Consider the following 16,061-nt stretch of genomic DNA (forward strand, 5'->3'; position numbering starts at 1 on the left):
AGTGAGAGGAACCAATTAAGTTCCTGCCTAGCAACAGATATGTATTGGCTGTCTAGAGGTGTAGAAGTTGACCCCCGCCAAGGAGGAAGTTATAAATAAATGTGCTTGTGTAATCATGCTTCGTCTTTGCAGCTGCATGAACCAGTGGGTGAATAAACTTGGTTTGAGCTTTATCTAGTCGTCCGTTTTAGGTTCTGAACAAACAGAGTAAAAACTAACAACATGCATGTTACCACATTTTTATACCCAGTGAAACAGGAAGCCATGAAAGGCCACAATAAAGTTCCTTGACGCAAGGAACTTGCACCACAGACTGAAATGACATTTTTGCATCTACAGTACCTATCAATTTTTAGATTTGTTGGTATTTTGGCCCATAAATATTAGTATTTTCAAAAAGTGAACATAAAAATGTCAAAATCTTGATGAAAATTTATATTTTATTTTAGAGAATAGAGAATGTAACAAACTGGACTATATGTAGTAACTTACTTTGAAGAGATAGTGATTGGATCTAAATAGATGTTTGGTCGTCTAAATTCAGTGTACTTGTCTTTAACTGCCATTTACCGAAAGTAAGACTCTTCCCACATGCCAACTTATTTTCCTCAGTTTCAGAAGAATCTACATTCACCAGATTGTGTGGTTATCCTTGGATATATTCAAGACTTTCCCAGATGTTATTGTTGATATGTTGTCAATTTGTTATTCTAGGTAACATTTTGTTTAGAAAAATTTGCCAAAAATGTATTTTATGTACCGGAGTGTCTTAACAAAATGAAACTAAAATATTTATGCAGACTTAATCCAGTGTCCTGAAAAATGGATTTGCGGGATATGCAAATCGATACTATTGGTTCCCCTTCACGTGTGTATGAAGGTTTCAGGACCAACTAATTATTATAATACAAAAAACTTTGTTAAATAACATTAAAATGTGGCACTTAATTCATTGGTTGTATGGCGAATACAGCCATTAGCCATGACCATAGTAACTCTCCATCACCTCGGTCCTCATGCTATTCATAATTCATTGCTTATTGCACATTATCCACCCATTTCCTGTTGACTTGTCATACATAACTGAGCATGTGCCAGAGAGCATTGTCAGTCCCACGATCTTTCTATCCAACTGTTCATTTTAAGTATTTACGCCGACTTAATCCAGTGAAACATTTTTTTTTTGGCGGGATATGCAAAATGCGCATATTTAATGAAATATCACCTCATTTGCATATATATTTTTAAAGTATTATGCATATCTACATTCAACTGGTAAAAGTTGACTGTGATATGATTAAGGGGGGAAAAAATCCCCCATTAGGGTGTGGTGCCTGGCCTTTAACTTTAAATAGTAGAATGTTAATGCAGATCACATTGTTTGATTATATTTATAAGAATCATTAGGGATGCCAATAATTTACCTTTTTTTATTAACAGAATCTCAGCTATTTTGTCAAATGTTTTGCATACAATATAGCTCGTATTTGTACTTATTTAATAGTATTTTTTGCTAATCTTATCAACAATTTTGGATGTGACTGTATATGTAAAAAACACAAAATGTGTCCCACAATCATATTACAGAAGATGGGGTGCATACGAGATGTCATTACCTGTGCCAAGAAGCGGTAGACAAACACTGCCTTCAGCTGGCCAAAACGGTACACCCTGAAGATGCTCTGGATGTCATAGGAGGGGTTCCACGAAGCGTCAAAAATTATGACCCTGTTAGCTGCTACCAGGTTGATCCCAAGGGACCCAGCTCTTGTCGAGATGAGAAATAGACGACCTCTGAAAGTAAATTGGTAAGAAATGAAATCAAAGGAGTGAGTGTGAGTAGAATCTTAAACAGACCATCTCAAGAAATCACACGGTCTACAATTACTGATGCTTTGTCATGAATAATAATACAATACTAAGTGTTATGCTACATACTGTGTTGAGGTTTGGCACAGTGAAATTTGAGATGTAGAATAGTACAGCAGTCAGAGACGTACCGCTCATTGGTGGCATCATTGAACTCTTCAGCCCATTTCTTCCTGGATGTGGCACTGGTGGACCCATCAATACGGTAATAGTCAATGTTTCTGATCCAGCTGCCATCACCTACAGTTTGGGAAAGGAAACAAATGACACAATTATAGGCTCTCTGAAGAAAACAATTGTTTTGTAATACTATAACATATGTTTGAATATGTGAAAAGCCAATGGGAACGGTACCTTTGTATAGGGATGATTGTCCGTTGTCTTTGGCTTTGTTAGCGAGGTCTAAGAAATCTTCAATCATGTCTAATGAGATCAAGGATTGACTGAACACCAACCTGTGAATATACAAACAAAAATGGACGAAGAAAAGGTTAATTCAACAAATCTGCTCTATAAACCTCTGGCTAACTCAATCCTTTTTTGAAATATCCCCCGGTGCCTGAATGCATTTCTCAAGCACACTTACAGTTTGTCGTCCAGTTCCTCTGCCATTCGGAGAATCTCAAACAGCAGCACCATCTTCCCTGAGTGTCCCAGGATGGTGGCGTCAGAATCACTCAGCATATCCTTGTACCAGTCTGCAGCCGGACTGTCAGGCCTGAAACTGGTGGACGCTCTCACCGCTGAACACAGAGCATACAATATCACCATTGAGCTCACATGAATATGTTCACCTTATATTAATGACTTCATTGTAAATCATTTAAAATGTTCAATTGTAACACAAGACACTAAAGTAAAATACATGGTAAAGTAATTTCCTTAATTTAAGAGAGACTACTACCATCTACCACTGGAACCAGTGGACCTGCTCGCTGGTCTCCTTCCACATTAACACCCTTTGATGAGCTGTTCCACACCACGATCACTTCCACATCATTGCTTTTTTCATCAGCATTACGCAATTTTCCCTTGTTCTCCTTCTCTTTACTGAGTGGGACAAAGGAAAGGATGAAAGGCAACAATCTATTATTTGCATGAGATTACCTTTTGATGGTGCTAGATAACCCACTTCAAGCATCACACTGTCGTAGTAATTAAAGAGCTCGGCAGACGTTTACGCAGTTAACGCAAACGCTAAGCAATGCTGTACGTGAATTCTGTTTTTTTGTCACAAAATGAACAGCTCCTTGTAGTATGAAGTCCTGGCGCCTATGTTGCCAGATACGCACATTTATGCAACGCTAATTTTTAAACGCAATGTATTATTCCTTACGTTGCGCTGGTGGCAGTGTTGTGTAGATGAGGCTGAACCAACTTGCTTAGTTCCTGAGCTGATCAATAGGCTATGCATCAAAAATAAATAAGCAGTCTATTTTGCAACGATAACCAAATATAATCTCAGCGACAGTTCAAACGATGTAGCCTTATTAGAAACACCTGCAAAATGTATTTTGTTTAGAAGTAACACCTACGTGATTGTAGGCCATTTTGAAACAGTGAAAACAGTTGTAGCCATGTATTTTTTTCCTCATGGAGTAAATAGGCACATTCTATGCTTATCTGATAAGGGAGCGAATACATTCAAGCAGCATATCAAACTGGTATAAATTATACTGGCAAGTATATGCCAGGGCATATTATTTATAAATCAGATTATTTCACATGACATTGATGTGGGGAGCTAAAAGGCTAGCTTGCTTGCTTGCTGTTTTTAGCCAGATACGTGTGTGTGTGTGTGTAATATATATACCCCTTCAAATTAGTGGATTTGGCTATTTCAGCCACACCCGTTGATGACAGGTGTATAAAATTGAGCACACCGCCATGCAATCTCCATAGACAAACATAGGCAGTAGAATGGCCTTACTGAAGAGCTCAGGGACTTTCAACGTGGTACTGTCATAGGATGCCACCTTTCCAACAAGTCAGATCGTCAAATTTCTGCCCTGATACAGTTGACCGGGGCAGCTATAAGTGCTGTTATTGTGAAGTGGAAACGTCTAGGAGCAACAACGGTTCACCGCGAGATGATAGGCCACACAAGCGCACAGAACGGGATTGCCGAGTGCTGAAGCGCGTAGCATATAAATCTGTCCTCGGTTGCAACACTCACTACCGAGTTCTAAACTGCCTCTAAAAGAACATCAGCACAAGAACTGTTCATTGGGAGCTTCATGAAATGAGTTTCCATGGGCGAGCAGCCACACACAAGCCTAAGATCACCATATGCAATGCCAAGTGTCAGCTGGAGTGGTGTAAAGGTCCCCGCCATTCGACTCTGGAGCAGTGAAAATGCATTCTCTGGAGTGATGAATCACGCTTCACAATCTGGCAGTCCAACGGATGAATCTGGGTTTGACAGATGCCAGAAGAACGCTACCTGCCCCAATGCATAGTTCCAACTAACGTTTGGTGGAGGAATAATAGTCTGGGGCTGTTTTTCATGGTTCGGGCTAGGCCCCTTCGTTCCAGTGAAGGAAAATCTTAACGCTACAGCACACAATGACATTCTAGACAATTCTGTGCTTCCAACTTAATGACAACAGTTTGGGGAAGGCCCTTTCCTGTTTCAGTATGACAATGCCCCCGTTTACAAAGCGAGGTCCATACCGAAATGGTTTGTCAAGATCGGTGTGGAAGAACTGGACTGGCATGCACAGAGCCCGGACCTCAACCCCATCGAACACCTTTGGGGTGAAATGGAACAGAGACTGCGAGCCAGGCCTAATGGCCAACATCAGTGCCCGACCTCACTAATGCTCTTGTGGCTGAATGGAAGCAAGTCCCCGCAGCAATGTTCCAACATCTAGTGGAAAGCCTTCACAGAAGAGTGGAAGCTGTTATAGCAGCAAAGGGGGGACCAATGTCATATTAATGCCCATGATTTTGGAATGAGATTTGACGAGCAGATGTCCACATACTATTGGTCATGTAGTGTAGCTAGCAAGATGTAGTCTACTGGAAGGCACAAAACTAAGTAAATGTAAAACAGCAGGTGGTTAGAGCGTTGGGCCTGTAACCGAAATGTTGCTAGATCAAATCCCTGAGCTGACAAGGTAAAACTCTGTCGTTCTACCCGAACAAGGCAGTTAACCCACTATTCCTAGGCCGTCATTGTAAATAAGAATTTGTTCTTAACTGACTTGCCTAGTTAAATAAAGGTTGAATTAAAAAAATAAAAAAAAATAAAAATAATTACATGTAGGTATTATTTAAATATGTAGTTGGTTTTCATTCAAATTAGCTTGCGGTGGTGATGTTTTCAATGTGATTCTTCTTTTCCTTCACCACAAAAAGAAAACCTCTGCTATCGCCTTCTTGTGAAGTTTGCTTTTTGGGAGTCTAGAAACTAATGGACAGGCGAGGTATTATGTTACCAAAAGGTGTGCATTGCTAAAAAATAAATAAAAGTGAAATAAAAATCGGACTCCACCCAAGCGTACATAGACACGCATGAACTTTGAGGACCGCTTAAGAGTAGGCTTTAGCAGTATACCATATATACCGTATACTGGGCTATTTGGAAATAGCCACAGGATGGTTTTTCCAGTACCGTCGATACCATTGAAACGGTTTAAGTTTTACCTGCAGTCAACTTGCGCAATACATTAGGAGATAAAGAAACCGTGTTCATTTCACCTGTCACATACATTTTTCATTATCAAGCGCTTACCAGTAGTTCCCAGTCACATAGTAGTTCCCAGTCAAGAGACCGTAGCCTTGAGTCACTTACTATTGTGAAGCATGTGACAGGTGATCTAGATACAGTATGGAATTCATAACTACCGTAAATTCCGGACTATAAGCCGCAACTTTTTTCCCAGGCTTTGAACCTCGCGGCTTAAACAATGACGCGGCTAATATATGGATTTTTCCTGCTTTCAATTTTTTTCTCTAAAAAAAACAACACATTCTGTGACGTGCTCAGTTTTTTGGCGGCATGAAGCTTTCATTAGACCAATGAAATTGCCGAACGGGTTAAGGTCAAACAACTTTTTTGTTTACTGTTTAGGCCTTCCCTGTAGCTCAGTTGGTAGAGCATGGTGTTTGCAACGCCAGGGTTGTGGGTTCGATTCCCACGGGGGGCCAGCACAGAAAAAAAAAAGTATGATATGTATGAAATTGTATGAAATGTATGCATTCACTACTGTAAGTCTCTCTGGATAAGAGTGTAAATAAAAAAATAAAAAAATGTAATTAAATCGAGCGCTCTCAAACTTCCCATCATTCTGATTACGGTAGTCATTTTGTCACCCTTATCATGGCAAAGACACGGAGAAATGCATATGATGCAGCTTTCAAGTTGAAGGCGATTGATCTGGCTGTTGGAAAAGGAAATAGAGCTGCTGCACGGGAGCTTGGTCTTAAAGAGTCGATGATAAGACGTTGGAAACAGCAGCGTGAGGAATTGACTCAGTGCAAAAAGACAACTAAAGCTTACTGCTAATTTTTTATTTTTTGTTACAAGCTGTGTTTCGTTAAAGCCTATTTATTTTTGTTACAAGCCGTGTTTCGTTAAAGCCTATTTATTTTTGTTACAAGCCGTGTTTCGTTAAAGCCTGTGTAAAGTTAATTTTTTCAATGTACCGGTAGGCACCTGCGGCTTATAGACATGTGCGGCTTATTTATGTTCAAAATAATATATTTTTCTAAATTCAGTGGGTGCGGCTATTATTCAGGTGCGCTTAATAGTCCGGAAATTACGGTAAATGTTTTCCAGCTAGATATCTTATAACAAATGAGTTAACTGTCAAATGCTCTAATGCTCTGCAGTTGGCCATTTGATTTGCTAACTTAGTAGCTAGTTAGATAAGTGGTTAGTTTTTTCCTAAATCAAGCTTCACTTGGTAACAGCAGAGAATCCCTGCCTGGATCAAGAGCCTCGCTGTCTAATATTTATTTTGTGCGTGCAGCAAACTGTAAGTAGTATTTTTTTGTTACTTGTATATCTTTATGAGCAGGGATGTCTGTCCTACAAGTAGTTTAGGTCAGAGACTGTATAAAATGTTAGCAATGCACTCATTAGCATTTAGTTAGCATTCTCTATGGGACTTCACATTTACTTGTTAGCATTGCTAACCTCCGGATTACAGAGGCCCAGTGGGATTTGAAAATAGCACCCCTTGTGTTCAGTGCTGGTATTACGGAGTATGGGCCAAGTTAAGTATGAAGGTATGACAATACGGATACGGTGCAAGCCTACTTTAGAGTGACAAGGGGTAGCCTGAATATTCATGCTTACACACCTCTCAGCTTTCCCCTGGTGCTTTCCATCAAAATGGCCCTGAAAACAAAGAGAATCTCAGTTGGTGACAGTTTGACTGATGCATCAGGATCTGTCTGGTGATGAGAAAATAGTACTTTTGGTCAAATCTGCATCTGATGGGTCTTTACCTTATTTTCTTTACTGATATAGTTGAGCTGCAGACACCAGGGATGCGTCCAGATTCGGCTGAGAATCTGGAAGTCCTTAAAGAGGCTGGTTCCAGTTTTGCCCCTGGCTCCCTCAACTACGGATCCTGCTCCTACAGAAACACACAGCTTTTTTCCCCTATATTCTCAGTAAAAGCCAAAATGTCTCTAAATATCATACACATTTCATTAGAGAGCTTTCTGAGCTAACTGGCTAAAGATGGAGGTTCTTACCAGTGAAGTTGTCCAGGTAGTAGCGATACAGTCTGTACTGTAGGGGGGTCACCCTCACCGCCATAACATACTCATGTTTAGGGGGCAGGAACTTGGTCAAGGCTGAGTAGTCTCTCCTCTAAGAAAGGAAAAACACACTAAGTGTATCCACTGGAGACTGACAAAGAATAACAAACACTTGCAAAAAGTAGTCAGTGGTTCGTATAAACTACAAATGAAAGTGCCATACACTCCTAGTAATTGAGCCATCTCACCTGTACACATCCCGCCAACATTGCATGAAGGACATGGGCACGATTCTTCATGATGCGGACATCTCTGGGGGTGGAGTCTGCACACTGGCCATTCTGAATGGGGTTGATAAACCGATTTCGGAACTCCTTGATTGAACCCAGAAGGTTCTCCTTGATGAAGTTCACCATGCAGTGGTCTGAAAGAACCAAAACATATATGACTAGACTTGAACATTAACAAGGAAATGATCATGCAAATTATGTTCTCCTAAAATCAGTTTTGAGATATATTAAAACTGAAATATGAATTAACTTGGCCAAATGTTGGGATACTGGTCAGAGTACAGTTTTAAATGGAAAGGTTGTCATAGACTGAAACAGGCCTCCTTACACTCATTGAGGTTGTTCTGCAGTGGTGTGCCTGTCAGTACCACTCTCCGTTTGGTCTTAATGGCACTCATAGCTTTGGAGATGTTGGACGCCTCGTTCTTAAGGATGTGCCCCTCATCGCAGATCACAAAGTCTGGACCTGGAGTACAACAAATGTAGTGGAGTGTATTAGAGTTTCAACACAATAAACAAATTAAATGGTGCATACCTCTCAACACTACATGCATAGATTTAGTAGAGGATGTACCTGGATCGACCAGTGTGCTGTTAAAGGTCTTTTTGAATTGTCTGTGGGTGACTTTGAGGCCTAGTGTGAGGTTGCGGTACATCTCATAGCCCATGATCATAACACCACCATCCTTCTGCCATTTCTGCAGGGCAATATAACGCTCCTGAGGTCGCTTCAGTGTTGCCAACTCTGTCACCTACGAGGTGCATGTTAGTGTATAGAGACCGAGAGAAAAATGGTGATAGAAATGAAGAGGTCGAGACAGGGAGATGAAAGAAACATTAAATACTTTGAATATAGAGCTCGCCAGCTTGTAGTCCAAAAAAACGGAAATTAGTTACCTCTGGTTCATTCAGCCATTCCTATGGCGACAATTAACGGGGAAAGAACAGGGTTTTGGGATAAACGCCGAAAACAAGGTCTGAGGTCAACACAAGCTTACGAGATCTTATATGTTTTGTTCTATGAGATGTCAGTCAGTCAACATGGCCTTCATGAATTACGACGCATTTGTACTTTTTTTATGTGCTCAAAATTCACAAAAAGTGACATTAGCTGATCTCATAGAACAAAACGTCTAAAATCGCTGAAGCCTTATTGTTGGTGTTTATCCAAAAACACAATTTATTTCCACATAGGCTTTGTCCAACGAACCATGGCAGAGTTAGTGCCTACAAAAAGACGGCATTGCTATTTCTTGATACTACATTGTATATGAATAACCTCTGCATGTATTTACCTTCAAAGAAAAAAATCTAATCTCCAACTACCTTGACTTTGTCAGCTCCCATGTTAACTTGCCACTTGTCAAACTCGTTGACCCAGTTAAGGATAGTGTTGAGTGGACACACCACCAAGGCAGTCCTGAAGTTCAGGCACCTTGACTGCAGCATTGTGTGGAGGAATGTCACCACCTAAATGAGAAAAATGTTTCAGCAAGAGACTAGTATCATTAACAAAATATACTGTTTTGTTAATGGCACATGCATATGACAACACCTCTGTCACAGCTCTGACAGACATAGATACCCTGCCAGACATGCCACCAAGGGTCTCTTCACAATCCCCAAGTCCAAAACAAATTTAAAGCAACGCAAAGTATTGTACAGAGCCACGGTTACATGGAACGCCCTTCCATCTCAAATTACCAAAGCAAACAGCTAAATATATATATATATATATATATATATATATTTAAAACGAATAAAACATCTCACAGCACAACGCCCATACCTAAATAACTTGAATGACGTTGTCCAAACTTTTGCTATACAAGGGTTTTTCATTATTTTGAATAGAATAATAGCAAAGACATCAAAACTATGAAATAACACATGGAATCATGTAGTAACCAAAAAAAGTGTTAAATCAAAATATATTTTATATTGAGTTTCTTCAAAGTAGCCACCCTTTGCCTTGATGACAGCATTGCACACTCTTGGCATTCTCTCAGCTAGCTTCACGAGGTAGTCACCTGGAATGCATTTCAATTAACGTGTGCCTAGTTAAAAGTTAATTTGTTGAATTTCTTTCCTTCCTAATGCATTTTAGCCAATCAGTTGTGTTGTGACAAGGTAGGGGTGGTATACAGAAGACAGCCCTATATGGACCAAGTCCATATTACGGTAAGAACAGATCAAATAAGCAAAAAGAAACGACAGTTCATTACTTTAAGACATGAAGGTCAGTCAATCCGGAATATGAAAAACTTTGAACGTTTCTTCAAGTGCAGTCGCAAAAACCATCAAGCGCTATGATGCAACTGGCTCTCATGAAGACCGCCACAGGAACGGAAAATCCAGAGTTACCTCTGCTGTAGAGGATAAGTTCATTAGAGTTACTAGCCTCAGAAATTGCTGCCCAAATAAATGCTTCAGAGCTCAAGTAACAGACACATCAACGGTTCAGAGGAGACTGCATGAATCAGGCCTTCATGGTCGAATTACTGCAAAGAAACCACGACTAAAGGACACCAATAAGAAGAGACTTGCTTGGGCCAAGAAACACGAGCAATGGACATTAGACCGGTGGAAATCTGTTCAAATTCGAGATTTTGGGTTCCAACCACCGCATCTTTGTGAGACGCAGAGTGTAGCAAGGACAATGAGGTGTGATGGTGCTTTGCTGGTGACACTGTCTGTGGTTTATTTAGAATTCAAAGCACACTTAACCAGTATGGCCACCACAGCATTCTGCAGAAATACGCCATCCCCTCTGGTTGGCGCTTAGTGGGACCATCATTCGTTTTTCAACAGGACAATGACCGAACACACCTCCAGGCTATATATGGGCTATTTGACCAAGGAGAGTGATGGAGTGCTACATCAGATTACCTGGTCTCCACAATCACCCGACCTCAACCCAAATGAGATGGTTTGGGATGAGTTAGACCACAGAGTGAAGGAAAAGCAGCCAACAAGTGCTCAGTATATGTGGGAACTCCTTCAAGACTGGTTGAAAGAATGCCAAGAGTGTGCAAAGCTGTCAAGGCAAAGGGTGGCTAATTTGAAGAATCTAAAATATATTTAACACTTTTTTGGTTACTACGTGATTCCATATGTGTTATTTCATAGTTTTGATGTCTTCACTATTATTCTACAATGTAAAAAAATGTAAAAATAAAGAAAAACCCTTGAATGAGTAGGTGTGTCCAAACGACTGGTACGTTGCGCTGTTCTTGAGCTGATCATGTCTATTATTATTCTGTATTATGCCATGTTTTATTATTATTTTTGGACCCCAGGAAGAGTAGCTGCTGCTTTTGCAACAGCTAATGGGGATCCATATAAAATCCTAAACACTCATTTTGTTCTCTCTTCCCTTCCTCTTACCTGCAGTGTCTTCCCTAGGCCCATGCAGTGGGCCAGTAAGCAACCTGATCCAGGGGTTGAATTGGCCTTCTTCACAGACTCACAACAACAGTCCCAGATAAACTGCACACCTATCAAACAATAAATACAGCAGTGTCCCTTCGATTTGCTGTATTTGCCACTCTGTTAATTATTGTATGTATTGGACTTGTACAACTGAAATAAAAACCAAGACTTACCATCCACCTGGTGAGGCTTGAGCCTGGTCACCAGGTTCCTGTGCACCTGAATGAGTGGCTCCCTGGTCCCCTCATCCTGATCCAAGACCAGCTTAGTGGTGATTGGACAGGCCACTTGAGACACCTCATCGTCAATAACAATCACCTGCAAGGAAACCACCATTAGACCAAAACTGATCATATAAACCATATATAGGTATAATATATAACGTATTCAAATAAAATAGACTAACAGTATGACATTTCTGAGAGAGCATGGTTTCTACAGTGAGTGTGAATGAGAGGGTCAGCTGTGTGTAGTGTACCTCTCTGAAGTCCTCCCTCTGCTCTCTTTCTGCCAGGCGTCTGCATCTATCCTCCTCGTCCTTCAGGGCTCTCTGGGTCTCTGAGCGAAGGTGCTCATCTATGATGATTCTGCGGATCTTCTTGCGGCCCTTAGGTGTACCTTTGTTGTCGCCTTCCTCGTTGTCCTTCTCGTCATCTTCACTCTGTTTAGATAGACAGATCCGGAGGTCACCAGCACAACAACGCTTTTACCAGTAAAAACATACAATTTAACATTTAGCACCTGATACATAAACAGTAAACAAGAATAGCAGAATGATGATCATACCTCTCAGAAATCAAATAGTTGCACTTCATGAAGTTATTAAGAAAAATATAAAAGGGCGACTGACAATGCAAAGGTAACATGAGATGGTGACATCCACTCGTTATTACCTTATCGATGCTGGAGTCAGACAGCACAATATATGAGGGTTGCTGCTTCTTCTGTAGATAACTACGGACTGATTCCCTCTCGACTCTAGAGGTAGATGAGCTAAGGAGACAAAAGAGCAAAGATATTTCACAAATAAAGAATGCAACCACAATTACATGTAACGATGACAGAAAACATGGTTTCCTTCCTGGTTAGCAGCATTGACAAAACAAATGAGTCTTCTTACCTTTTGGGCTTCTGTTCATTGCCCTCGTTCTCAGATTGGCTCAGCTCTTCACTCATACCAGACTCTTCCTGTTCTGATTGGCTATCATCACTACTCTGGCTCTCCAATGTCTCACCTGAGGCGATGGAAGAAAGCAGAAAATATGTTCAGAGTATTTGGACCAACTCCAAAACTAGTCTAGGGCACTGATGGTATCCAATCATAAAGTCATCCACAGAACCCATCCCACACAGACCTTCGGCTCTTCTAGACTTCTTGACTTTCAGCGCGTTCCCATTTTCTTCAGCTCTTTTCTGATCACTTGGATTTCCATCGTCAAGGCTGAGCTTGTGGCGTAGCAGACAGTGTCTGTGACGAGTTTTACTGGACTCAGAGTCAGAGGTCAAACTGGAGGTCTCCCCTGCAGCAGAAACATGGTATAATGTTAGGAGGACATCATATTCCTATAGCAAATGTTAATTCAACCTGTACACTAATAAGCAGTGACACATGGCGATGTCTTAGATCACCACAATTACAATATGGGCCTACTTTAAAATGCCCAGTTAATAAGAAACAGGTCATGTCAGGACAGTATTTCAGCTTAATGACAAAAAAAAAAAAAATTGTAGTGGAGGAAAGGAGGGATCACTTACCATTCTCATCTGAGCTTTCATCTTTCCCATCTTCCTGCGCCTTCTCTTCCCTGTCAGATTCATCATCCTGTGATGACTCCTCGTCTGAAGAGAAATCCTCCCCCGATGAGTAGTTGGCTTTGATTTGGGCCAAGAGCATTTTCTTAGCGATTCTTTCAGAAGCAAGGGAGAGAGGGAAAAGGGACCGGAGGATCATTTTAATGATCATCACATCAAATCCAACAAGCCCTGCTTAATAGGTTTATTCTCTAAAGGAACTTGTCTTACATAGGAATTTACAATCAAGACGCAGGATATCACCTTAAACGTAGCAATATCACCAGGAGATACATTTCCTCAAAAATTTATGAAAATGATAATGCTAGCTATTCTAATACCGCTTTGCATTTCTTGACCTGTAAACAACCGACAATACAGTTTTAAAGTAATTATGAGGGGGAACAGGCCATTGCATTAAGCGGTTGAATGTTTTTCTTTCTTTACTGATGTAAATATCTGTTATATGACCAAATAGACAGCTGAAATGCTCTGTCAAAGACCGTTTCACTTAATTTAATCTTAAAAACGCAACACATTGAGGAGTCAAAGGCCAGATAACCTAACGACTTTGTAAGCACATTTGAATCAACCCCTCCATAACAAACATCTAAGACGTATCACTCACAAGATGAACAAAGCTGGTCCTATATAGAATAATGAAGACATACGAGACATTATAAAGGGTATTCATTTATTACAACGGATAGTTTCTCTTACAGAGTTCAGTCAATGACAAAAGTAAGAACATATCCTTGGTTTAACGCATGCTCTACAACAGGCCTTTAACAAGGCTAACACTACAGCACCTTAGAGCTAATGACAGCATAATTATTAGTTCAATTTGAAAACAGTTTGTGAAGGGTAAAAAAAAAAAGTCAAAAAGGTTTTGTTGGGCTTTTTACGAAGTTCAATATTCGGTGAAATACATGTATCTACTTACACATGAATATGTTTTTAAGAAACAATCCTTTTGGCAGATAATAATAGTTGAATGAAGCCTCGGATGAAGCCTCAGAAATAAGTGTACATGAGGAGGGCCCCTCATATGAGGCAGTATCGAACAGCAGTGGCCGGCGACAGCCTGGGCCTGAGGCCTTACCGCAAGTGTTTAAACTAGGAAGAGAGAAAATGGAAGAAAAAAGAGACACCTCACTACATAAGACAACATGCCTCCTCGTCTCACAGCAATGTTGTAAGGCTGACCTCCGAGGTCACAAGAGGACAAAGTGGTAGTTGAATAAAATGCATTACAACCCTTCTACCGGACCAGCTTGAAGAGCGGTTGCCTTTAGGCATCGAGCTCCTCCAAAGTAAAATGCAAATGCATTAAAATTAGCAGTTTTTAAATCATTTAAAATCTAGGTAAATGGCCAATAAATATGGCCTTGCATGCAAAACAAACATGAAAATACTCTAAATATGATTGTGCAATTAGTATCACAAACAAAGCATACAAGAAATTCAGCTAGGTGCCTGTGGTGAAAAAAGGCACAAAGAAAGTATGTCAAATACAGTACAGTCTTATAATCAGTGTCTTTGGTATACTGCTGTTTAGCATCACAAGTCCCCTTTCTCGGCTAAGCCCTCAACCTGGTCAGAAGCAATAAATCATATAAATGTTAAAGATTCAATCAAACAGAATAGAGAGTTTTCCAGTCTGTTCAGAGAATCATTGGATAGTCAACCCATTGTATTAGTACTCAACTGTGTCAGAATAGCAGTGCTAAATACAGCCACTACACCACTGGCATATTGCACATGCACTTCAAATATATCAAGAAAAAAAATCTTCCATACAGTAACCATACACCAACACAATTACCTAATACTAGCAGTAATGTGTATGCGTTTACAGTGCCTTAGAGAAATGGGCAACATCCAGCAGCCACAAGGGTGCAGTCATGTACAATACAGTCACCCTAAAGAAAGCCTGATCATGAACTGACCATTAGGGGATGTATAATATGAGGGTTGGGGTCCAAATTCCAGTCACTTAAGAAATGACATCAAACTCCATGATGACCAATTCCCAGTGACAGGAATGTAATTCACCCCTAGTATAGTGAAAGATAAATATATCCAGACCTGTAAATTAAGTCTAAGGGTACATTCAGATGTGTATTCAGTACCCTGGTGTGGTTCATTAGCTTTTATTTAAAGAAAAGTATAATCACACTATTAACAAATAACGCAATCAATACCTTTAACATGGCTTAAAATACTTAATATACAGTGTACTGTTATTTTTGGTAAAAACTAGAATACTATATGTGGAAGAAATAAGGATGACTTACAGTATTGTTGACCAATGAGAAACTATGAGGTATAAAATAATTTGTTTAATCCGTTTTAATAAGTGCATCAGGCTTTTGAGCAAACTAATACGATAACCAGCATTTTCCCCTCTTAATCACCTTGAAATGCACAGACATGGACAAATTATGCCACATTCTACTAATAGACAACTCACATTTAACTTTAAATTACATTTTCAAAAAAAAATTAAGAAAAAGGTAAATGAAAACAGTGGCATAAGTAGCCTATCATTCATAACACAGCCTTAGCAGGGTGTGAGAGGGGTTTCTCCCTGTGCTTGACACGGTACCTCTGCTCTACACTAGAAATTGTATGGGATAGCTGCTGGTTTACTGCAGCTGCGGGTTGGACGAGACGGGATTGATTGTGAAGGGGTCTTGACAACGGAGGAGTCACCACTATTAGCACCCGACTTAGAGTTCCGTGGCGTGGCCTTTCTCCCGCGCCTAGGGTGTGTTACAAACGCTAAGTCCGTTCGTTCGGAACCATACCTATTTTCTGGATCGTCATCATCTTCTGCTTCCCAAGAAGGCCCAGACCGGGTCTGCTCTTCATCGCCTACAGGGTAAGAGTACAAAAAAAACAAAGGTTAGTTCAACATTTGCCAATGAGGAAATCTACATGGCTACCTGAAAAGGGTTGAAA

General features: G+C 40.3%; 1 protein-coding gene across 1 annotated transcript in view; it reads right to left on the reverse strand.

The window, feature by feature from the left end:
- The window catches only part of LOC115154510 (transcriptional regulator ATRX), a 48,319-nt gene that overhangs the window by 5,530 nt on the left and 26,728 nt on the right, over positions 1-16,061 (reverse strand). The window contains exons 10-29 of the mRNA XM_029700791.1: positions 15,908-15,974; positions 13,062-13,213; positions 12,662-12,826; positions 12,427-12,541; positions 12,200-12,299; positions 11,785-11,967; positions 11,480-11,624; positions 11,262-11,371; positions 9,201-9,344; positions 8,449-8,626; positions 8,203-8,340; positions 7,833-8,008; positions 7,579-7,696; positions 7,327-7,457; positions 7,179-7,216; positions 2,774-2,919; positions 2,456-2,612; positions 2,224-2,324; positions 2,001-2,109; positions 1,617-1,794 (exon numbers count right to left, since the gene is read on the reverse strand). Of these exons, the coding sequence (XP_029556651.1) occupies positions 1,617-1,794; positions 2,001-2,109; positions 2,224-2,324; positions 2,456-2,612; positions 2,774-2,919; positions 7,179-7,216; positions 7,327-7,457; positions 7,579-7,696; positions 7,833-8,008; positions 8,203-8,340; positions 8,449-8,626; positions 9,201-9,344; positions 11,262-11,371; positions 11,480-11,624; positions 11,785-11,967; positions 12,200-12,299; positions 12,427-12,541; positions 12,662-12,826; positions 13,062-13,213; positions 15,908-15,974 (2,651 nt within the window). The remainder of the gene's footprint in view (positions 1-1,616; positions 1,795-2,000; positions 2,110-2,223; positions 2,325-2,455; positions 2,613-2,773; positions 2,920-7,178; positions 7,217-7,326; positions 7,458-7,578; positions 7,697-7,832; positions 8,009-8,202; positions 8,341-8,448; positions 8,627-9,200; positions 9,345-11,261; positions 11,372-11,479; positions 11,625-11,784; positions 11,968-12,199; positions 12,300-12,426; positions 12,542-12,661; positions 12,827-13,061; positions 13,214-15,907; positions 15,975-16,061) is intronic.

The sequence above is a fragment of the Salmo trutta genome, chromosome 19 (assembly GCF_901001165.1).
Source record: "Salmo trutta chromosome 19, fSalTru1.1, whole genome shotgun sequence".
NCBI classification, from domain to species: Eukaryota; Metazoa; Chordata; class Actinopteri; order Salmoniformes; family Salmonidae; genus Salmo; species Salmo trutta.